General features: G+C 37.7%; 1 protein-coding gene across 3 annotated transcripts in view; it reads right to left on the reverse strand.

Annotated features, from left to right (window-relative positions):
• Positions 1-1,087: 1,087 nt before the first annotated feature.
• The window catches only part of Heatr6 (HEAT repeat containing 6), a 33,016-nt gene continuing 10,403 nt past the window's right edge, over positions 1,088-23,700 (reverse strand). For all 3 annotated transcript variants that reach the window (XM_040269118.2, XM_021724031.3, XM_078042426.1), the window contains 13 exons: positions 22,723-23,021; positions 21,708-21,885; positions 15,946-16,152; positions 15,450-15,549; positions 13,374-13,729; positions 12,313-12,435; positions 11,922-12,008; positions 9,396-9,530; positions 7,945-8,067; positions 7,142-7,266; positions 5,921-6,017; positions 4,617-4,821; positions 1,088-3,046 (listed from right to left, as the gene is read on the reverse strand). In XM_040269118.2, the coding sequence (XP_040125052.2) occupies positions 2,475-3,046; positions 4,617-4,821; positions 5,921-6,017; positions 7,142-7,266; positions 7,945-8,067; positions 9,396-9,530; positions 11,922-12,008; positions 12,313-12,435; positions 13,374-13,729; positions 15,450-15,549; positions 15,946-16,152; positions 21,708-21,885; positions 22,723-23,021 (2,607 nt within the window). In that variant the 3' untranslated portion in view covers positions 1,088-2,474. The remainder of the gene's footprint in view (positions 3,047-4,616; positions 4,822-5,920; positions 6,018-7,141; positions 7,267-7,944; positions 8,068-9,395; positions 9,531-11,921; positions 12,009-12,312; positions 12,436-13,373; positions 13,730-15,449; positions 15,550-15,945; positions 16,153-21,707; positions 21,886-22,722; positions 23,022-23,700) is intronic.

Below are 23,700 nucleotides of genomic sequence, written 5' to 3' on the forward strand. Positions count from 1 at the left end.
GAGTGCCAGAGATGTTCTAAGAACCTTCCATGTATCAATTAATCTAATCATTTTAACATCATTACAAAGAAGATACCATTATCTCCATTTCATAGATAAAAGACGAAGGCACAAGAGGTTAGGGAACTTCCACAGACAGAAATCTACAGAGCCTGGATTTACACCCAGGCTCTTTGTCACTACCATTTTAATGAAGTAAAGGCTGAATGAACCAAAGTAACTCACTACGCTCTTAGGTTGGAAAGATGGTGTGGTATCACTTTGGTCAACATTCACCTATGACTACCAAAATCAAGGAAGCCTTTGTCTCTATGTTCAAGAGGAGGTTTCAATCTGCTCTCATCTGTGTAGGACACCCACCTCACTATCGACTAATATCGCAGAGGGGGTTACTTGGATGTCTTTCTAGAGTTTTAGAAAAGGGTGGCAGTTAGCAGGTTTCATACTGATCTCAGAAAAGGTTCGAAGATGAGTCTCAATGCTGTCCATTTAATGAAGAAGGCTCCAGCTATTGTAGCTCCAATCCTTCTTTTAAATATCAAAACAAATTTCAGAGTATAACATTTAAAAAAACTTCTTTATGGTGTTGGGGATTGAGCCCAGGATCTCATGCATATTAGGCAAACTCTGAATCACTGACCCACATCCCCAGCCTAGAATTTAATGTTTGAATTAGAATTCTGAATCAGCAGGGCTTTTTGCATTGAAGTAAGTTCTAACTCTATTTTCTGGGTGGCTTCAGTACTAGTAGTGTTACTGAGGAACCAGCCCAAGGTGTTGACAGGTGTCTGCCCTCTGATGCACGTGCAGGAGGCCTCAGTAAGAAAAGCAGCATCCCTTTGAGACTGATGCCCAGACCCAACTCCTGGAATTTCTAGAGATGCTTAATTTTTTCTTTCCCTTTATGTGAACATTAACATCCATATCAGGCCTGGAAACCTTTGTAGAAACTACAGGTTCAAAAAAAAAAAAAAAAAAGACATAAATAAAGGAGATTTTGTTTGAGATAAGCAAAAGAAAAGAATGACATTTCACAAATATTTTATCAAGAAACTCACCAGTAAAAGCTCAAAAAACCCCCAGGCCATTAAGGTATATAAGCCACATTTTTACTTTTATGAAAGTACAAGTCAAGAAGCTGCCATTTAATGTATTGAAGACAAAGAAGTTCCAAGATTTGAGAAGAGTCAGAATTCCTGTAGGTTAGGACAGGTTGATTCAGTCTCCCGGGTCCTCTACAGCAATCCATATTCAGAATCATCTCCAAAGAAGGTTAAGTTTAAAAAATGTTCTTTGTGTTTTCACTGTGCCTGTGGTCTAATTCTTTGGAAACTAATTCTCTACTAGTGGAAAATGAAGACTTTAGGAAATCTGGGTGCTGTGTCCCCTTGTCACTGCCTCGACAGCAGTTTTGAACAACATGTTAAAGGACAGAAAAGAGCAACTCAAAAGCAAAGAGAAAAACTGAAAACATAAACCCTTAAAATAAGTATCTAAATGGTAATTAAGTACTAGATCGCCAGAGCCCATTCTCTATATCTTGATTTTTATTTATCTTAGGTCAAAAGTAATTGTGGAATATTTTAATTGGTTCTTAAATGTCCCCAAGTTCTTTATTGAAATAAATTATAATAAACTGTTGGCAGGCAAAAGACAAATGCAAAATCTAAATGTAAATAATTGTTGTGTGAGAAATGACTTTCACCACAACTTGGGCATTATCAAAATATAGTTTAAAAACCCTTCTTTGCAACCACTGAAATTACACAAGTAATCATTTTTGAAGGCACAAATTAAAAGGTGGAAAAACCACCATAAATTGAGGCTACTCTTCTCAAAAGATAATCTGCATAGGAGTTGGTGTTGTGGCCTAGGCCAGGGCTCCTGCATGCCAGGAGTTCACTCTGGCCCCTGAGTCGTGGAGAGGCTGAGAGGATCCTTGAGGTTGGCACTGGGGGAGCCTGGTAACAGCAACTACTTACTAAGAGGAACTTTTTTAGGATTTTATCAGCTGATGCAGTTGTTCCAGTGCAGACTGACTAAGCATCTGATCTGCTCAAAGCTCTCTCTAAGAGTGACCTGACCAGGGCAGGAGATTGTGGCCACACTATTTTCATTAGCTTATTATGAAAGAAAAAAGTTCCTGGAGATACACAACATTCTAATTCCTTCCTTTTTCTGAGACTAAACACCCTTCACAACTTCCCAGTATGCTCAGCCAACACTACAACCTGACGCCTGGGGTACGGGTTGCCCAGGTTAGAGCTTTCAATACCCTGACCATGACCAGTGCAATGCAGCCACTCTCCAAAGCAGCTGAGCTCTTTGAGAAGACGTCAAATAGCTGCTAACCTATTCTAAATAAATAGTGGATAAACTGTTCCTGCCTGTTAAGATTAAATCCCACATAACCTATGCTCAAGCTTGCATCTCCCTATGACCATGTTTGACATCTGGAAAGTATGGTGGAATAGTCACCGATCTGACAACTCTAGAAGTGCCACCTGTGACCCAGAGGCATCAAAATAAATAGTCAGAATATTTTCTAAAAAGTCCATGACGGCTCTTCTGGCTGTGTCCCCAGTTAGCGCCTGTATACTGCTTATATGCTTCAGGGCCATTTTGACCATCTGGTCTCTTTCTTGTGGGCTATGGGATGCTCCAGGATCATCTCCCTCTGTTCCAGATTTTAAAAACTGTAGGAGATAGGACCGGACCATATCTCCATTCGGTTCAAGGGTTTCTTTGATGCAGGGCAGGTCTGAAGCCCTGGCCAAGCTCAACAGGTGAATCAGTGCCTGGCAGATCTGGGTCCGTAGGCTGGCACAGTACTTGAATTCCAGAAAGTCTGTGGTGTCTTCACTCTTCTGCAAGGCAGTGACCAATGCATTCCAGATCTGAGCATACTGCTCTACAGACCCATACTGCTCTCTCTTGCTTGGGATGGAAAGGGCAGTGGCAGATCTGATACGCACTTTGAAGTTCTTGCATGATGTTACAACAGACGTCAGGGCATCGTAGGCTTGGGAGGTCCATGGGGCTGTCCCTAGGAAGAATATCATCATTAAAACTAGTAAAGGTATAGAAATAAGTTGGGGGGGGGGTGCTGTGGAGGAGGCATGCACACTAGTACTCCAGATAGTCACCAAATGTGCCCATTTCTTTCTTATAATAATCCCGTAAGATCAGGGTAGTGAGTGAATCATGGTGGGATCTTAGGTAAGTGACCGGATACTGACCCCCAAACCTCCCTCTTCACTTAGCCCAGCCTGCAGCATGCTTAGGACTTCTGCTACCCAACATAGGACTTTGACTGATTCAGAAAAAGATTTCTTTTCTAGAAAGATTTTCTCCAAAGGGGCAAGACTTGGAAGGAGCATGGAATGAATTGCAGCCCTACCTGTCCTCTCAGTTGGACGTTGCTGAGCAAACCCATACAACTGTATGCAGCAGCCCTGTTTATGCTAGCAAAAAGAATATTTCCTAGCCCAGATTAGCATACACACATTGATTTGGCCATAGCAAGTTTTGCATTTTATTGTGAAAAAAAAGAAAACTTCTAATTTCAAGATTTCTTTCTTCTATTCCCATAGGCTCAGAAAAATCTTCCTGCTTCCCTCCTCCCCAGTTACCTTTGTTTTGGGGTGTCCTTATTCTTCAAGACCAGCCTGAAGTAGAATGTAGCTTCTTTAAGTCTCCCAGCCTTTCCTTATTCTTTGTTGCCTCTGAAGACAGGCAAATAGGCCCTTTCCAATTTATGGATGCTATTGCCATTTACAATGGACCACTGTTTGAGGTCCTTGAATCTCACCATCCCAATGCCATCTCTAGTCAGTTTCCTGTCTCATTTTCCTTTTGCGGTTGCTGATAGCTCTGTCTCCTTAATGGAAAATGTCATGAGGCTACTCTCTACCAGCTCCCTCTGGTCCCCTTACTTGATGCAGGCTCTGCAGGCCCAGAAGATTTCCTCCTCTCTTAGATTCAAGTTTTGTCATAGAGACAGTCGTATAAGGCAAATGCTGGCCTTCAAAGTAAGTGCTGTCTGGGGCTATAATCCATACACCTAAGCAGCTGCTGGCCCTGAATGGTATTTCCTGCTACATGTCATGTTATGATGATATGACTGACAGAAACCCTCCTTAGATGTGGCATCTACCTCTGTTCTAAGGGCTCGCAGGATTTCATATTTGTACCTATTTTCCCATTCCATTTTTTTTGCTATTTTTCTTGACTGTTAAAACCATATATGCTTATTGTAGAAAACTTAGAAAATGAAAGCAGAAAACAAATCTACTCATCATTTCATTCAGAGGCAACCAGTGTTAATAATTAGGTCAATTTCCTTTTCATCTTTTCTCTACCCAGCTGTTGAGATTTTACTATAAAAGTATTTAATATTCTGCTTTAGTTTTTGTTACAAAAACTAAGAATTATTTTCCCATATCATTAAAAAAACTTTGAAAATATAATTTTAAATGGTAACAAAATATTCTGTTGAATATACATAAAGTAATTTATTTTGCCATTGCCCCAAATTTGGGGTTCCATTGTTTTCTAATACTGTGACAAAAAACATTGTGAAAAAAAGTTTGTCTGCAAGAGGGAAACCTTCTTACCAAGAGGAAGGGCAGGATTTTTAAACACATTTCCCATGGCGTAACAGGCATTCCATCTAACTTTCATGGCAGCCTCGATCAGAACAGTAGAAATCAGAGCCTGGATAGACTCCTCAATAATTTCAGCAAATATGGGTTTTTCTATATGAGAAGGTTGCAGAAAATGAAGCAAGTTTCCAAGGGCCCGAACTGCATTGCTTTTTACCTACAAAAAAATGTAAAAGCCTTAGAAATCTGTTTTGCCAGAGATGTTTCATAAAGTATAATTTTTGCTTTAAAAACCCCAGGAGACACTAGATTTCTCAAAGCAGGAGGACTAATGAAATGTACATCCTGTAAAGGTGCAAGTCCTTGGAATTCTGCAAGGTCACATCTGGTTAATTTTCTGAGCCATCGGAAAGGAGAGGTCTATACAGCTCCTCTCCTGGATTGCTGGTGCTAGACTGCACCTCAGAGAGATCTGTCTTTCCTTATAGAGATGGAGCACAAGGACTAAGACAACAGGACCAGGCTGCTTTGCAGCAAGGCTAGGAGGAGAAGCTAGGCTTCATCACTCCAGCCCAGTATTTTCTATTAGATCAGAATGTCTTAATTTTTGCAACATGCTAGAATCATCCAAGGCTTTGTTTTTGTTTTTATATCCATTTCCTGGACTCTAACCCAGAAATTCTGATTGAATTACTTTGAGGTAGGGCTTCCTAGGTGATTACTAGGTTCTCAGAACCACTGTACTAAATAAAGCATTGGTCTGGGGCAGGTACTATGCTAGGTACTTTACCATAAGGCACCTCAGAGTCTAGTGAAGTATATGCAATGACTCCCATATTCCAGGTGAGAAAACTGAATTTCAGAGAAGCTAAAGAACACACCAGAGTCACCTGTTATAAAAGGGGAAGCCAGGACTTGAATCTATGTCCACTTGACCTAAGGCCCAGGCCTATGCTTTTTGAGTTTATATTATGTAATAGGAGATATTCAAAGCCAGGGGCTCCTCATCTTTTTGATTTGTCAATTCCACTTACAAATGTTTGGGAAAAAACAGAATAATATTAGAAAAAATATGAGTATATCATGTAATATTAAAATGGGCTCTGATATTTTTCAGGACATTAGAGACATAAAGAAACTGTATAAGTGTAGAGGGGGGCCTAGGTATATCCTGAGTATACTTTCCACCCCCTTTAAAGAGGAGATATTTGCTGTGACAGTTTGAGGAACTTCACATCACACTGAGCTACCAGCTATGGTACAACTATAAACACAAGTATTTAAACAAGAAATACTAGGTGTTGTTCTGAGTCTACCTTGTCCTTGTCCTTGGAGGCTTCTATTGCTGACCGCAACATTTTCAAGAGCAGGAGACCAGAGAACTCTTCTTGGAAACTTGGGTCTGGTGTTTCCCTGTAACACCCAAAGCATACAAAATAGGTTAAAAGGTAAACCCCACTTAAATATGTACATATAAAAATATACTCACTTAGTATCAAAAACTGTAGGAAAACAGCGTAACAAAGCTGTTCACACCACAGCAAGAACTTACAGTATGTATGTATCTCTCTCTTGCTCTCTTTTTTTCCTAGTGTTACTGTGGATTGAACCCAGGGGTACTTTACCACTGAGCTACATGCCCAGCCCTTTTTAGTTTTTGAGACATTGCCCAGGCTAGACTTGAACTTGTGATCTCCTTGCCTCAGTCTCTTGAGGAGCTGGTATTATAGGCACGTGCCACTGTGCCTGTTTCAGTACGTACTTCTTGACTCAGCAGTTAGATACCAAGGAATGTATCCAAAGGGAATACCTCAAAAGGGAAATTTTATGCACAGAAATGTTCACTGTGGGCAGAAGCCTACAAACCTAAAGTCTAAAACAAATGCTTAGGCATAGTGGGTTAAAAATTCATCACATAGCAATGACCAAATAAAAATAAGTACTTACTAGAAGCCAATAATGGAGAATGCTTATACATGAGACTTTCACGTCACTTTTACAGGGTTAAGAGATAAAAAGCAGGATACTTGTGTATGAATAACAATAAATATTTCTGGGAAGAGGGATGTGGGTGTTCAGGTAGGAGATAGGTTTTACACTGAATATGCCTTTGTACTGTTTCAATCTTTTTAAACTTGTGAATATATTATTTAAAAAAATATAAACATTATATCTTAAAAGTAGAGCAACCATTACTAAGGTTTTGGATTTCTATTTTTATATTTTCTATAATGTGGATATATTGTTTATATCAGCATATAGTATTTTTATATATGTAATTTTTTTATGTATATAATTGATACATATATATTTTATATAAATATATATAAAATATTATGAATGTTTGTACATAGAATTCCCAATATGTGTTAAGAGCATCTAATTAATCTTATTATTTAAAGGAATATAAAAATAAATCAGTAAGACTGACTAATATGGGGGAACTACTGATAATTCTCTCATAGAAGAGATAAAAGATACTCTCTTGGGACCTTCACCTTAGAAGTCACCCAGGGAAAACAGGCTGAGTCACCTACATGTTGACAATCAGAGTGTCTGTCAGGTTGCCCAGGGACCAGGCTGCTTTGGCACGGACATTCAGAGACTTGTCTTGAAGTGACATCAGTATGGCATTTGCTGTGTCTGCAACAAATATGACATCCTGTAAGATGAACCAAACACTGCATTACTTTTGAGTTCACAATGCTGCTTCTGAAATTCTCAAATTTATTTTACCCAAAGCTACAACCCTTTATTGCAAATTTTGATTCAAAATCAAAATTCATTTACTCAATCAATTCATTTACTATTTTTTTAATATTACAATTTGGATACTCAAGATACCCATGCCATGGATACCCAATCAGCTGAACTGTTGTGAATGTCTTACAACCTGGCCTATGACAGTTATCTGTGAATTTTGTCCTTGGGTTGATTTCCACCTTCAGGAAGCGGTGTTCTGACAATAAAATACATTTCCAAAACACACCCTATTCACTAGACACTTCTCAGTGAGAAGAAGATCACAAATAAGAGTGAGGGAATTTTCATTTCTTTCTTAGTAAAACCTTCATCAGCTTTCTAAATTATTACTATCACATGGTACTGTCTCATAGCCATTCATTAAGCATTCACTGAACATCTAGGTCCCAGGTGGTGTGCTAAGTAATTTGAAATAAATGAACTATAGGCATTACTATAATTTTGTAGCAATTAAAGAAATCAGAATACAAAAGAAGTTAATTTCCTTTACTGCCCAACTCAGGAGATTTGTATCCACAAACAAGCAGTGATATGGATTATAAATAGAAAAAGAAGAGCTAAATGGGCTCACTCTGACCTGTCTGAGACAAGGAAAAAGCACATAGACTCCAAGGGCCCTCGATGTCGCAGCTTTCACTAAACGGTTCTTGCTGTCATTCAATCCGAGTAGCATTGTAATGCACAAAATCTGCCTGTCATTCTGCAATGAGAAGGGTGACAAAGGGAAAAGCAAAAAGAAATAATTATGAGCCAAAGTTTCCCCAAAATGACTATGAAGTACCTGTTCATATTCAGGAGCTGAATGCACTGTGATCTCAGGGCAGGCTGCCCTGTGTTAGCGCAAGTTCCATTCAGACTCAACGTTGATCTGAGAATCCACTTTGTGCAAGGCACACACAGCATCTCATCACATCCAAGCTTTCTACTGTGTAAATTAGGCAATTTTTTATCCTTTTATTCCATTAAAGTTGCATTTTTTATAAGAGCTAATTTACATAAATAAAAACAGATGCAAATTCTGCTGAAGATTAAAGAAAAGCAGCAGTTTGGATACTGCTATGGTCTAAATGTTTATGCCCCTGCCACATTCATATGCTGAAACCTTACCCAAAAGGTGACAGTAATAGGTCCTAGGGCCTTTGGGAGGTGATCAGGTCATGGGGACAAAACCTTCGTGAGTGGGATTAATGCCATTTTTTTTTTTTTTTAAAGAGAGAGTGAGAGAGGGAGAGAGAGAAAGAGAGAGAGAATTTTTAATATTTATTTTTCAGTTATCAGCAGACACAACATCTTTGTTTGTATGTGGTGCTGAGGATCGAATCTGGGCCGCACGCATGCCAGGCGAGTGCGCTACCTCTTGAGCCACATCCCCAGCCCCGGATTAATGCCATTTTAAACGAGGACCTGAAGAGCTGTCTTGCCCCTTCCACCCTGTGAGCTAGACAGGGCCACCTATGAATTAGAGATTGAGCACCTAACACCACCAACTCTGTAGATGCCTTGATCTTAGAACTTCCAGCCTCCAGAACTCTGAGAAATAAACTGCTGTTTTAAAAGTCACCCAGTTTATGGTATTTTATTTTAGCAGCCCAAATGGGCTAGGACAAATACCATGTGTTGGCATCATATCTAAATATTTTCACCTACTCTTATGTTATTTTTCACATGACTCCCATCTTAAGATAATAATATTAAGTTCTAGAAAAGTTAAAACAGTCCCAGAGCTACAAAGACCCAGCATTTAAGCCCAGGTCTTTTAAACTCTGGCAGGAAATCCTTCTGAAATCTCTTTGCCTTTGCAGCTGTGCTGACTCTTCTACCACCCGCCTTCTAAAAGCACCGCGAGAAAGAGCTGTCTGACAGATTAAAAGTTCTCCCGTTTGTTGTTCCCACTGCCCTCCGCCAAATTCAAATACAATAATCTCTTCTTTACAGATAATAAAGAAAATATTTCAAAATAAAAAAGAATCAAACTTGAGCTGTGATGCTCAGGGCACAGTTTCAGAGGAAGAAAATGGCTTGAGTTACCGGCAGACTGCTGAAGGCCTCGGGCAAGATGGAAGACAGGGCGTCACAGGCGCTCGCCTGGAGAGTTGGGTGCTCTGAACTCTGCAGGGCTCGAGGTAAAGGACCTTTTAGCATCACAGTCCAGAACATCACCACCTGAAAGAGGCACAGTTAGAACTACAGCCTAAGATGCACAGTGGAACCAAGTGAAGCTAAGCCTACCACATGTGGCCTTAGCTATGACATGTTTCCTTAAGGAACTGGCTTTCTGTAAATGCTTCATTGGTTCTTCCATGGTGATAAAAAGGACTTTAGAAAACAACTAATCAAATCCTCGTATTTTATTGACTAAGAGACTACAGTGTAATGAAGTCAGTCAGCCATGGTGACAATGAGGAGAAGGATGAAGATGACAGTAAAACAGCTAATGATTTTCAGAGAGCTATCACATTCTGGGATTTGCTCTAAGTGCCTGAAGTACTTCAACTGATTTTAACCCTCAGCATAACTTACATCTCTTTTTTCACACAAGGAGATACTATAACTTGTTAATAGGCAGCAGAGGTCAACTAGAATCCAGATAAACCAACATTTAGTTAGGGCTCTTTCAACCTGATCCCCTGTGACAGAGTGTCAAAATAGTCCAGGGACCATGTGTTCTAGATCAAGGAGCACAGGATCCAGAGGCTGAGTTGCATAAGTCCTGCAGCTGCTGCTTCCTGTCTACAGCCTTGGGCAAGTGACTTAACCTATCTAAACTTTGGTTCTTTTTCAATAAAATGGGGCAAAGATATCTATGTCGTAGAGTCTGTGATAATGATACTGTGTGCAAAGTTCCTTCCACAGGACACTCTTTTAAAAGTTCTTACACAGTGGATACTCTTAAATTAGGCAGTAGGCTCTTTTCTCAGCATTTCAAAGAATTATATCACTTAAAAGTCCCTCAGGTAGGCATCTGAATGCTTTTATTTCCATGCTTTATAAAAATCCTGGTTTTCGCATTCATTTGCAAATCCACCTGTGGTTTTGGTAACCCCAGTTTCTGTCCTATATATATGGGCCTGGGTTTTGCTGTATATTCATGCAATAGTCATATCTTCCTCCTACTTCAGCTCCTGGAAACCCAGTCTGGGCCCTCCCTACTCCAATCCATTATAATGTAGACAGGTGTGGTTGCCAGCCTCCAAGGTACCCCAGAGTTATTCTCACCTACTAATGTTTACACCTCTGTGCAGTCCCCTCCTGCACTGAATAGAGCTGACCTAGTAACCAAGGGATGCTGTTAAAGTGACAATGTGAAGCTTCTGAAGCTAGGAAGGAATAAGACACACTGCAGCTTCCATCTTGCTCTTCCTCTTGGATCATTTGCTGTGAGGGAAGCGGGCTGCCATTCAACATGACAGTCAAGCAGCCCTATGGAAGGGGTCCCAATGGGGAGGAACTGAGCGACCCTTCTGCCAAAAGCCAATGCTAACTTGCTGGGTACATGAGTAAACCACCTTGGAAGAAGAGCCTCCAAACCTGGCAAGCTGAAGTTGACTGCAACCCTGGGTGGCATCTTGACCACAGCCTCATGAGACCTGGACCAGAAGAACCACATGGCTAAGCTAGACGGTGTGAGAGAATAAATGTATATCACTTAAAGTTGCTACATGGCTAGGGTTAATTTACTACTTAGTAGTAGATAAGTAGTATAGAAAGTCTGTCTTCTTTAGAGATGAGTGTGAACAGTTAAGAGGCCATCCAAAGCCACTTTCTAGCAAGGAGAGAAGTTTGGATTCGAACCTAGTTCTGTCTGATAGCAAATCTCATCTTATCACTCTGTGAATGGTTACATGAAATCTTTAATGGCTGCCCCGAGAAGGGAGGAGGGTTAGACATTATTAATATACTTGAAGAATGATGGAAATTGTGAAGGGAAAAGAAGGGGCAGGATGAAGAGGGCACAGGGAGAAAATATCACTAACACTGAATTGATTTTGCTTTTGGCACTGAATAGAAGAAACCTTTAATGGTAGCCTCATCCAAACAACTGGCAGTTGGGGACAACAGAAATAACCTGAGATCACAGGATTTTTAATAGTAATCATGGTTTCTCTCATAATTGGGGGTTAAGGAAATTAACATTCACTGAGCACCTACTATGTGCCAGCATCTTTACATTTCATTCACTTTTTCAGTAATCTTATGATTTAAGGATTATCCTTCCTCTTTACGATGAGGAAACTATGCTTATAATCCCACAACCATTAAGTGATGCTCTCCAAATCTGATCTTATGCCTTCTGATTCAAAATCTTTCCACCATTTTATGCACAAGAAACATTGATTTTATTATTCTTGGTTGAACCTTACGTATAATCCTACTACATACTGAATTACAAATAAAAACTATACATGTTAGTTTCATGTCATGCTAGATTATAAAGCATAGCTTGTGACATTGGAAGAAATAATATCATCTATTCCACTTTATCACTGAGGTGCCAAATAAAACTGTAACTGAAGAATTAAGAAAAGCAAGAACTATGAATAGATATGCATTTACCAAGAAGACTGGTACTCTCTGCTCAGGTGCTATGGTAGAATCTGGTTTATATTGCTGTATTAAGCCTGTGCCCAGTTCTTCCAGAAGCTGCCGAGGTAAAAGAAATAACTGTCAAAGCAGAGCATTAGAACTACAGAGGTAACAAATCAGCTCACTTCTTTTTGGAGATCACTTCAAATCATAAGGAAAAATAATTTCTAAGAGATTTTCCTTCTTTTCTCATTAACTCTTAAAAGAGGCATTCTTTTGAGGAATAAAATCAATAGCTATATGTTGTTAATTTAATACCAAAACAATTCTTTGGGTTTATAGGTAAGAATTGAAAATAGAGGAATGTACAGCTCCTTTACCTGAGGACTCCTTAAGAAATCTGGCTTCTAATGAAAATTACCTTGGCGCCATGAAGCTGAATGGATGGATCTGCTTCTCCCATGCACTTGCAAATCACCTCTCCAAGTTCCATCAAGTAGACCTGAGCTACAGAAAAGTAGCCCCTTGCCAGATGAGCCAACACCTATGCAGAGAGCAGGAAATTAATCTCAAAAATCTGAATGCAAGATTGCAGTATCTAGAAAACAATTTCAATATTTGAGAAATCACTTACACTTATCAGGTGACTGAAATCTGATGTGAATGAAATGAAAAACAATCAAAATCTTTATTTTATTGCTAACATCAAGTAACTATATCATAATTCTATGATGCTTTATAATTTATTATTGTTTTTCATTTAATATTATGTCATGTCTCTGAGTAATCCTTTAAGATAGGTATTAACTGAATTTACAGCTAAAGAAACCAAGGCTGAAAAGGTTAAAGGATATATTTAATGTTATCCAAATAATCAGCAGCAGTTCTAAGCCTATGTCTTAGACTACATCTGAGAATAGAAAGAGCAAATACTTTTATTCAGAGTTAAAAGTATATTCCTTTGAAGGAGCATTTATTTTGTTTCATTAAGCAGATGCAAAATGAGAGAATTTATTGAGAATTAAAGATTTAAGTTGCAGAATTCCAAGATTAACCGTATAATTCCTTTCAGAACTATTATACCTATTACACCCACCTGTCCCACTTATCATATAATACCTGAGATAACTACAATAGCTTTTACAATATTTTTACAACCAAAGCCCCCCCACAACCTGATCAAAATACCAAAATAAACCACCCACAGCTAAAACACAACTCCTCCTAATGTCATGTGGCTTTTTTTTTTTTTAATATTTATTTTTTGGTGTAGATGGATACAACACAATGCATTTATTTTTATGTGGTGCTGAGGATCAAACCCGGGTCCCGCCCATGCTAGGCGAGCATTCTACTGCTGAGCCACAATCTCAGGCCCAATGTGGCTTGTTTTTACAATATTTTATATGCCTACTTCTCACAGTCACCCTATGAAAGGGGAATGACCACCTCCTTTCAGAAAGGAGGAAACGAAATCTCTACCTGTAGGGCCTCCAGTCGCATGGGAGATGGTTCAAAAGTGCTTCCTGCTGCAGAGCCAGTATCCCCACCTGAATAGCAATCCTCTTTGGGCAGGACAACAGTGGAAATACAAAGTCGAATGAGCCAACAGGGCTCTAAAGACCCCTTTGGTGAGCTAACTGATGTTTCTTCCAGAGAGGATCCTGCAGGGGCTTTCTTCCACCAATCAGCAGGGCTGAGGTGAGGAGTTGCTGAATTGCTACTGCTGAGTCCAGAAGAACAGGGCTGTTGCAGAAGTAGCTGGACTTCAGGTAAAGGTGCATGAGTGGACACTATAGCTCCCAAGAGTGTGAGACTTGACACACGGACATTGACATCTGTCAAAGGAAAGTCAGAGCCTATTACCTTAGGAACCACTCTGATAAGGATCAGTTACCTCTGCAGGTAGATAAGAATTATTAGATCCTTGTTTAATTAGGTCTAATTAAACTTCCAGACCTAATTTCAAGTTCGTAAGAAACACATGGGACAACATCATAAAGAAACAATCTGACACTGAGAAAATATTACATAATCCATAAGACAACTGACTGTGAGTCTTCAAAAAAATCAGTATTATGAAAAACAAACAAAAAAGGGTGGAGGGACCACACAATTAACAGACTAAAGTGATACAATAACTGAATGTAATGCAAAAACCTTGAATGAACCCAGAATTAAAAAAAAAAAAGCCATTAAGTCTAAAATGTCCAGCACCATTTGTTGAAAACAATATCTCTGCTTACTTTGTCATAGAGAAGTTGATTATATGAACATAAGTTATTTCTTGGCTCTCTACTCTGTTCCACTTATCTACCTATCCTTTTCTACACTGACTTAGTTACTAATGTTTTATAATAAGTTTTGAAGGTGGGTAGTGTCAATCCTTCTAACTTTGTTTTCTCACCCAGTGCTATGTGGCTATTCTATAAACTTTAAAATCAGTTGACATGAAAATAATGACTTGGGATTTTGACTGGGATTGTACTGAATCTATAGATAAGTTGGGAAGAACTAACATCTTGATAATATTGAGTCTTCCTATCCATAAATATGAAATATCTCTACCATTTGTTTAGTTCTTGAGGAAATCTGGGTTCTTTTAATCTTTTTGCCACTAAAAGTGAAGAGAGGTCTTAAGGTAGGAGGAGTTTATTTTATCTTTCTGAGTCCTGCTTTACACACTGGTGTAAGGAGTGGACTGAACTTAGTTTACACAGCAGGATCTCACTTAGGCCTCATAAAAGTCTTATGGAGGGCCAGAGTTGTAGCTCAGTAGTAGTTGTGCTCACCTAGCACATGTGAAGGCACTGGGTTCAATCCTCAGCACTATTTAAAAGTAAATAAAATAAAATAAAGGTATTGGTCCACCTACAACATATATAATTCCTGCTGTTAGGAATTTCAGGCTTAGTAAGGGCCATGGCAATGGGAGTGTGCTGCAGACTCTCAGACTGACTCTAGAGCCAGTGTACTTCCCATGATGTCACAGAAAACATCTGTTTCCTTCTTGCTCTACAATTCTGACACAAAAACTCATCTTTTCCAAATGTGTTCTGATCTGAAAGCTTGCAAAACTTTCAGTTTAACAGAGTAAAATAGGAAATAAGAAATAAGACTCTGCACTTGGGATCTGAAGTTCAGGGATGTTATCTGAGCCTTCGGAAGAGATAACATTAAAGAAGTTATGTTCTGTATTCCAATTTTTTTGTTTCCAAGAAGATGATGATATCTGCCTGTCCTTTCATCCATTTTCTACTTATGCCTAAAGCTAATAATCCACTTGCACTTGCATTCCTAATTCTAAAGGAACACTCTAGTCACTGCCATGAAGCATCAAAGGGGTATTAAACTTTACAATTCATTCTCCATTTCGTTTTCTTCTGTAGGGGTTTGAGGGGGAAAAAGTAGAACATCATTGGTAGCTATGAAAAGCTGAAGAGAAAAAGTAGAGATCTCTTAGGAGATCTGAAAAATGCTCTGAATACTAAAAAAAAATTTACTAATACTTTCCATTTGACTGAATAAAGAAGTAATTGGTTTTAAAATACTACCGACCTTTGTGGCGGATATAAGGTTTTATCTGGTTCCAGACTTTGGTCAACAGGCTGAGTTTCAGACGGTTGTAAGGGGCATTTGATACTAAATTTGCAAGGCACTGTAAATCACAAAAAAATAGCTTATCAATAGGCCTGACTAAATCACAGCATAGAAACAAAATTTCATAGCACTTAGTTTAAAAGATCTTTTATGCTTAAGGAAAATCCTTTTCTTTTTTTTTTCTTTAAAAAAATAACTTGTTTAAAATTTGATACATTGGTACAATTTAATACTAAAGCAAAAAGAGTACTTTTAGCAAATCATTTATTTGGACATAGAGATATTATAGGTTATATGAGACAGGTAGGTACAATCTTCCAAATAGGATATCTTTAATACATTTATTATTTAGTTATATTCTTAGGTTAAGTTACTTTTGGACTATGTAAGATATTATACAACACTGAACCAGAGAAACCTTTTCTGCAACTCACAGGTACCTTGGAACATTTACCTTAATTATCTGAGTTAGGGTCTGTGAAGACGACTCTGCCACCAAAGCTAACAAAAGACATCTGTGCAACTCCCTAATGCTGGAAGCAATCATAACAGAGAAGGGAGTGAAAGCCCTTTTGTGGTCACTGGTATCTTCAGCAACAGACAGAAACTGTTTCGAGCCTTCCAGTATAGCAGATAACACTTGCAGAGCACAGGCACGTGTCTGAAATTTCAGGATGACCACACTCGTTAGTTAAAAATCAGGAGCCACAGTCTCTTTTTCCCACATATATTTAATGTTCAAAGTATTTAAGTCATCTTAACAAGAAGACTAAAGGCAATGAGATTATCTATCAAGTCCTGAAAGCAGCCATGAACTAGCCCCTTTGTACCCCACATCTAAAAATGAACCTTAAATCACATTGCTATTAGGTTTTCTTATAGTAAGGCATAAACATAAGTAACACTATAACACAAAACCCTGAAATTCTAAACATGAGAATAATTTAAAGATAGAGGCCTAGTTTATTCAGCATATAGCCAACCAAAAAGAGAGAACTAAAGAACCACAGGGTAGGAAAAATATGCATGACCTAAGAGCCTATTTTGTATCAAATTTCCTGAGAGCATTCTGCTTTATATTCTACTCTGAAGCATCTAAATGCTCTAAGTTAAACAAGACGGCAGGATCTAGTGTACACTCAGCGAGCACCATAAGTGATCTAACTTTTAGAAACACTCTCATGTGTAAGAAATAATATTGCTTGTAGTGAGAATATCTGATAAACAAAATAAAAGCAGTCATGGGCTATTGTATGTCAGGAAAGTGTCCGTGAATCAAGATTCTCTTTATAAGGTTAAAAGATTACTTTTAATTGGTCTTCAGATGATTTTGTGGTACTAAAACTCAGACATGAAAAAAGAAATGAAAGCCAATTGAACCAAAACAGAATATAGGTAACAAATGCAGATTTATTACTACAGAAAAGATACTGTGCCCTCTTTGGCCAGTTCACCCCAAAATGCCAATTAAATACTTTTGGGTCACTTTTTTTTTCAAAGCAGAGAATCAATGTTACAATTCTAGGATCTAATCTAAATATTGACTCAACATGAAACAAACATAATCTGAATTTGGAGTAAACAAAAAGGTTTTCCAGAAAGCCTTCAACTATATTATCTTCAAATAACCAAATAATAAATCACTTCTCAGGTCTTTTGAAGAGTGGCATCATAAAAAAAAAAAAATCTAAAGATTTATTGCTCTGAAAATAAATGTGAAATATGTAGCATGAGTCTTCAGAATCACACACGCCCACTTAAGTTAGGGGACTGACGATGCATTAGAAAACTGTGCTTATGTGTGAGGAGCAAGACCATGAACACAAATTAGCTGATCCAAGAACTGAGATCAGGTGCTGGCAAACTCTTTCTGTAGAGGGCAATAGTCCATATTTTATATTTTAGACTTGTAGGTCATACTGTCTCAACCACTCAACCCCGCTCTGGTAGAATGGGCACTGTGTAAAGGAATAAATGTGGCTGTGTTCCAATTAAACTTTATTTACGTTACAGATAATGGAATCTGAATTCCACATATTTTTCACATATCATGAAATTTTATTCTCCTTATAATTATTAAAAAAACATTTAACAGCATCTAAATCATTCTTAGCTTGTAGGTCATACAAAATAGGTGGTGGGCTAGATTTGATTTGATTATAGTTCATAGTTTGCCAACTGATGATTGGATGGCTGGTCTCTCCTGAAAAAGATAGACGTTATACTAAAACTTCATTTCTTTGGAAGGTAATTAAAACTCACAATTACAGAAGCTCACAAATGAAATGAAATTAAAAATCAAGTTGTGAAAAGAAATGAACTGATGTTCAAAAAGACAAAGAATTGTCGCTCAATTAACTTCGGTATCTAAAGGAGGAAAACATCCATGATTATCACAGATGGAAACAAAAGGGATGTTATTGAAACTTGTTCATTTTATTCCCACTGAGGTATAAAAATGCATAGAAAATTTGATACTTTTTATAGTTCTGAGTTAATTTCCTTTAAATCCTGTTTAATGTATCTTTGTTATCATAAAATTGTTACTTATGATACTGAATCTGGTTCAAGTTCTGCTTCATTTATTCTCACATCAATACATAATATCCTGTTTACCAGTCCCAATCAGCACTTCCAGCAGAAATTACTGGTGTACAAGCAAATCATAATAGGTACAACTCTCCAGAGAGCTCATTTTGTTGATTATGCTTTACTGTCTGAATATTTACAATGATGGATGACTTTTTAATCTTATAAACATCAGTGTGCATAGTTCTGCCAGTGTGTATTCACCTCCTTGGACATGAAGGCTTGTCTAAAGTTAATGAAATAAAAAGCGCCACCCCCCTTTTTGCTTTTAGAATATAGCAGAAATGTTTGCTGAAATAGTTCAGTCAATCTTAATTTTCTTCCTTCTTATGTTTGTAAGTTCTCAAAATACTTCTGATAAAGAAGACAACTCTCCTGAGAGTAGGTCCTATTAAGGTTTCCATGCAGAGAACCAAGCTATTCTCTTCTTTGGCTTTGTCCAAATATTAATTTTTTTTCAGTGTTACAGATTGAACCCATGGTCTTGTGTATGCTAAACAAGCACCCCACCACTGAGATATAGCCTCAGACTCAAGTACTAATTATTATTCACATGTTTCAGGGTTATTTTTTTATGGATTACATTTCCAAAGTTGATTGTCTTGAAAGTGAATGTATCTGAACCTTGTGACAGGGCTAGTAGATTTGGAGACATTCAAGTAAAGTTTAATTGTTCCTAGTTGGGCATATAAAAGTAACCTGATTACTTATCACTCCATAACAGTTAAAAATTCTAACCTTTTCATTTTCTTATCTTGTTATGCTATTATCTAGACTTTATTTGTATCCACTTTTCAGAGTTATTTCAAAGAGAAATAAAAATTCATGATGGGATTTGAAAGTCAGGATAATTCCCAAGGTATTAAAAGAAAGGTCTGCCCTTTAGTTTGTTCTTTAGGCCAAACTCTTGATGTGTCTCCATAATATGCCTTTATAATCCCTGAGAAAATTGTACAGAAGAAATTCTTACATTAGTCATGTTATTTTTATTGAAAATTTGCTCTGTCTCTGCTGGAAGCATAAAATGTGCATTCTGAAGCACATTTCCTACATGGAAACATAACTTCCCAAGTACTATCACATTACCAAATCCTAAAGAAAATTTCTCAATTTTCTCCTTCCCAATTAACTGATTTAGCATTTCAAGTTCCAATTTCCTGAGAGTAATCTATTGTTTGTATTCCAACTGGAAGACTCCAGTCACTTTTTCTTCTATTTCTCACTAGAAAAAGATTTTCAGCACATCTGTTTCCATTTTTTCCTCAAAGTTTCTAGAAGTCTAAGAACCTCTCTCATCAACATCAACTACTGCAAACCTTTTCCAGCATGTGGCTAGGTGCACAATTAATTACACTCTGATCAGTTTGCAGAGGTATGCTCCAAACTTCATTGTGGACAATAATCCCCACTTATTTAGACCCTGCCAAGCTAATATTTTATAAAAATCTCTAGGAAACCATTTGCCATTACACTAAACTGAATAATTTCCATTGTCTTTTCTTTTCTTGGATGGCTTGTTATTTCTGCTTCTCCAGGACTTGCATGGGGCTTCAAGAGGGATCTAGCACATCTCCAGAAGGAAGAATTTCTTCTGTACATTTTTCTTACCATATTTCTTGTGTACACTGAACATAAACAGCAAGAACATGTCTAAAGGGGACCCAAATCCAGGAGATGGATAAGACAGATCACTGTGCCAAATGTAAAGCACTTTAAGTCAAATGTAATTTTTTTTTTTTTTTTTAAACTGAGTGCTTAGCCACTGAGCCACATCCCCAGTCCCATTTAACATCTTTTTTATTTTGAGATGGGATCTTGTTAAGTTGCTTAGGGCCTAAGTTGCTGAGGTTGACTTTGAACTTGTGATCCTCTTGCCTCAGCCTCCTGAGCCACTGGGATTATAGGTGTGAGTCACTGCCTGGCTTAAATGTAAACATTTAAAAGATTATAAATTATTTCAATTAATTCAGTTTCATCAGATATGACCTCATAGCCTTTCTGTATTCATCCCCTAAGACTGAATGTTTCTCATTCCCTTAGCTGGGCAGTTGGAGTGTTAGTGGTTAACTTGTCTTCTACTTGCCCCACAGCACCATCTCCTTGGTCACACTGGCAGTTTCCCCTAGTGAAAAGCATTCAAATATGCATTTAAAATTCCTTGTAGTAATTTTTCCTTTAATTACTAGAATGGCTTCATTACTGGTATCTTTGCTACCATTCATTTTTCATTTTTCTCCCATTTATACTGATTCAGGTGAGCTGCAAAATTTCTGCTAATCTAGTTACTTACAGTATTTGAAATGTACCACAAGAATTTTATTGTGTATAATTAATGCTAACATAAGCTTCCAAAGGATCATCTAGAAGTTTTTTTTACACAGTAATTAGCTATTCAAGGAGATGATCATAAGATGTTCCAATCTATAGTGGATTACTACCCATTTTAAGGAGAAACCTTAATTAAAATTATTCACTTTCAATGGGTAGTTTAGTTCTGAGGATATCCAGATGCCATTTGGCATAACTTTTTAATATACTTTATTGTAAGGGGACTCTAAATAGCAGGCTACTTTCCTTATTTGATTGAGACTAACTTCTAGAGAGGAACTTACCTATTTAAGCAGAGGCAGATATTTGAAATATCAAGATATCATGAAATATCTTGCTATAGCCATCCATGCTAACAAAATCATCTTTTTCCTTTTTTAAAAATAATTTTTTCTTATTAAAATAAGCAAATATTTATAGCTACGCATGGTGGTACAAGCCTGCAATTGCAGCTAATTGGGAGGCTGAGGCAGGAGAATCCCAAATGCAAGGCCAGGCTGGGAAATTTAGTGAGACCCTATCTCAAAGTAAATTTAAAAAAAACACTCACTTGGGGCTGGGGCTATAGCTCAATGATAGAGTGCCTGCCTCACACATATGAGGCACTGGGTTTGATCCTCAGCATCACATAAAAATAAATAAATGCCATTTGGCATAACTTTTTAATATAACAACAACAACAACAAAAAAGCACTCAGTTGTAGAGTGCTTGCCTAGCATATGTGAAGCCCCGGGTTTGATCCCTACTGCCACAAGAAGAAAAAAAAATTAAAAAAAAGAAGCAAGTATTTATTATACATGATTTTTTTTTAAAATACGAAGAAAATCAGTGGGATCCTACTACATACACAATTTTATGTCTTGTGCTTTCACAAAACACTATGAGAATTTTTCTGAGCATTACACATCCTTTATAACCATATGTACCATAATAATTTCGTTGAGTTTTTAAGTCATTTCTGATATTTTGCTATTATAAATTCCATTTTAATAAACATTTTCATAAAGGGGAGACACAGCAACTTCAATGGAGCTCAAAGGAGATACCCAAGTTACAACTCTGTGTGCTCAGGTTTCAGAAAGCCCAAGGGCAAGAAGTGGCCTCTATAAAATTCCCATCAATGTGCTATTCACAGAGCCCATTTCCTATCCCCTCTTATCTGTCCAGGAATTCTCAAGTCAGGAACTGGGTCAGGATTACTCAGAGCACTATTCAGTTAAGACTAGATGGTGCAGAGATAAAAAACAATATGTGTAAATTTTCTCTTGTTATAAAGCTTAGAATTTAAATGCTCTTACCTTGGGAGAAGGATCTTTTAATGCAAGTGTCATTAAGGACACAGATTGTGGGCTTCCAAGCTCAGGCGTATCAGGAACAAAGGCCGACCAGTAGCCATACAGAACTTTTTTTTCTATTGATTTTATAGTAGAAAGAAAACAAGCTAATGCTCCTTGGCGAACTTTGGCTTGGTATGACCTTTCATATCCAAAATAAGGAAGAAAAGTTTTTAAACAGCTTTTTAAAAATGCAACATGAAATGCTATTTATTCTAGACAATTAAAATCATACATTGAGAAATTAAGCCTATAATAACCCCTAAAAATGTTGCCATGATATTAAAAATTTTTTAAAGATATGATCAATACATGTTAAGACAATTTGCTTATCTAATAAGGTATTAAGGCTGACAAAAACCACAACTCAATAGAATATAAGTATAATACATCAATACATTTTGATGTTAGGAAACTAGTATTAGATATGAAACACTGCAGAGTATCTAACCACCCATTCAACAAATATCCCATGAATGACCCCATGTAGGAATCAGACATTATGCTGGGTTGGAGGACAAATGAAGACCCTGCCCATGCTAAGTGGAAGTGATTGATGGAAAGCTCAAGAAATAATAACACATTTGAAATACACTAGGGTAGAGGTTAAGCCAAAGGGTCACACAGAAGGGGCTCTTAAACCAGGATGGGAGGGATTGAATAAGTTTTCCCAGAGAATATGATTTTTGAGCGTATTTTGAAGAAGAGTAGTTGTTAAAAATACAAAATGGCCAAAACAACAACAATAACAACAAGAACAACAGCAACAAAAAGAAACAGAGAAGAAAAGACTACACCAGGGAAAGGAACATACAAGGACAGATCAAGTGAGCAAAGCAAGTTCAGAGTAATGCAAAGCTCCACATAAATGAAAATTCTCAAATTTCACCCCAGGCAGCAGTCAGGTTTTTAAGCAAAGCTATAAACTGACATGCAACTTAGGATATTAAAGTATAAAAATATAACAAAATACTACTACCTCATTTTACCCTGTAAGCCTCCTTCAGCATCAGAATAGTCTGACTCACTACTGCTGACCCTTTTCCAGCTGGAAGTGGTGAAAGGTGAGGAGACCCGCTCTTTTCCCAGAGTTCCACTTCCATCTACTGGCAAACCTTGGACGCCCGGGGAGGAGGAGCATCGAGTGTTCCTGTCATGCATGTTCACTCTGCTTGTGCCAGGGCCTGGGACTGCTTCCATCTCACTACTAGATTCTTCTTCCTCTTCCTCTCCTTGTGGGGTTTTCCTTGGCTTAATTTTGTATTTTTTCTTTTTATTCTGATTTTAGGAGCAAATGAAGACATACATATGATAATTATTTATAAATGACTTTTAACAAAATCACTGGTACTTCCTCATTTGAAAATGACTAAATATGTTCCTAACACATAGTTTAAAGAAACAAGAAATAAGAGAAGAAAAGAAAAAAGTAACACTTACTTAGTATCTATGCATCAGACACAATGCTGAATACTCACACACACCATCCTGAACTTAAGAAATAAGGCATGAAGTCCATGGGTCAGAGCAAAACATGTGGTTTGGGTTCAAATTCTACCTCTGTAACTCTGGGCAAAGCACTTAGCTTCTCTGAGCTTGACCTTCCTGATCTGTAAGTATGAGGCACCTACCTTGAACAGCATAGTGAAAGTGTTCAGCCTTCTCAATAGAGATTACCCAAAAGAATTAAAGCCTATGGAAATGATGCTAGTGCCTATTTTCTCAGCTCTCCCAATTAAGATATGCAAAATGGTAATCCATTACACACACTGCTGGTACTAGGGCCCTGGGGCTACACAGAAGAAGATGCTAAATAAAAGCCAGTTTCTTTTTCCCTACTTTCTTCTTTCTGACATCTAAATATCTTTGAAACCTGTGCCTTCTTTCAAATTCTCAAAAGTTCTTATCTTTTGAATTCTCAAAAGTCCTTATCTGTAAGAGGGAAGGTTCTTATCAC

This window comes from Ictidomys tridecemlineatus, chromosome 3 (assembly GCF_052094955.1).
Source record: "Ictidomys tridecemlineatus isolate mIctTri1 chromosome 3, mIctTri1.hap1, whole genome shotgun sequence".
NCBI lineage: Eukaryota > Metazoa > Chordata > Mammalia > Rodentia > Sciuridae > Ictidomys > Ictidomys tridecemlineatus.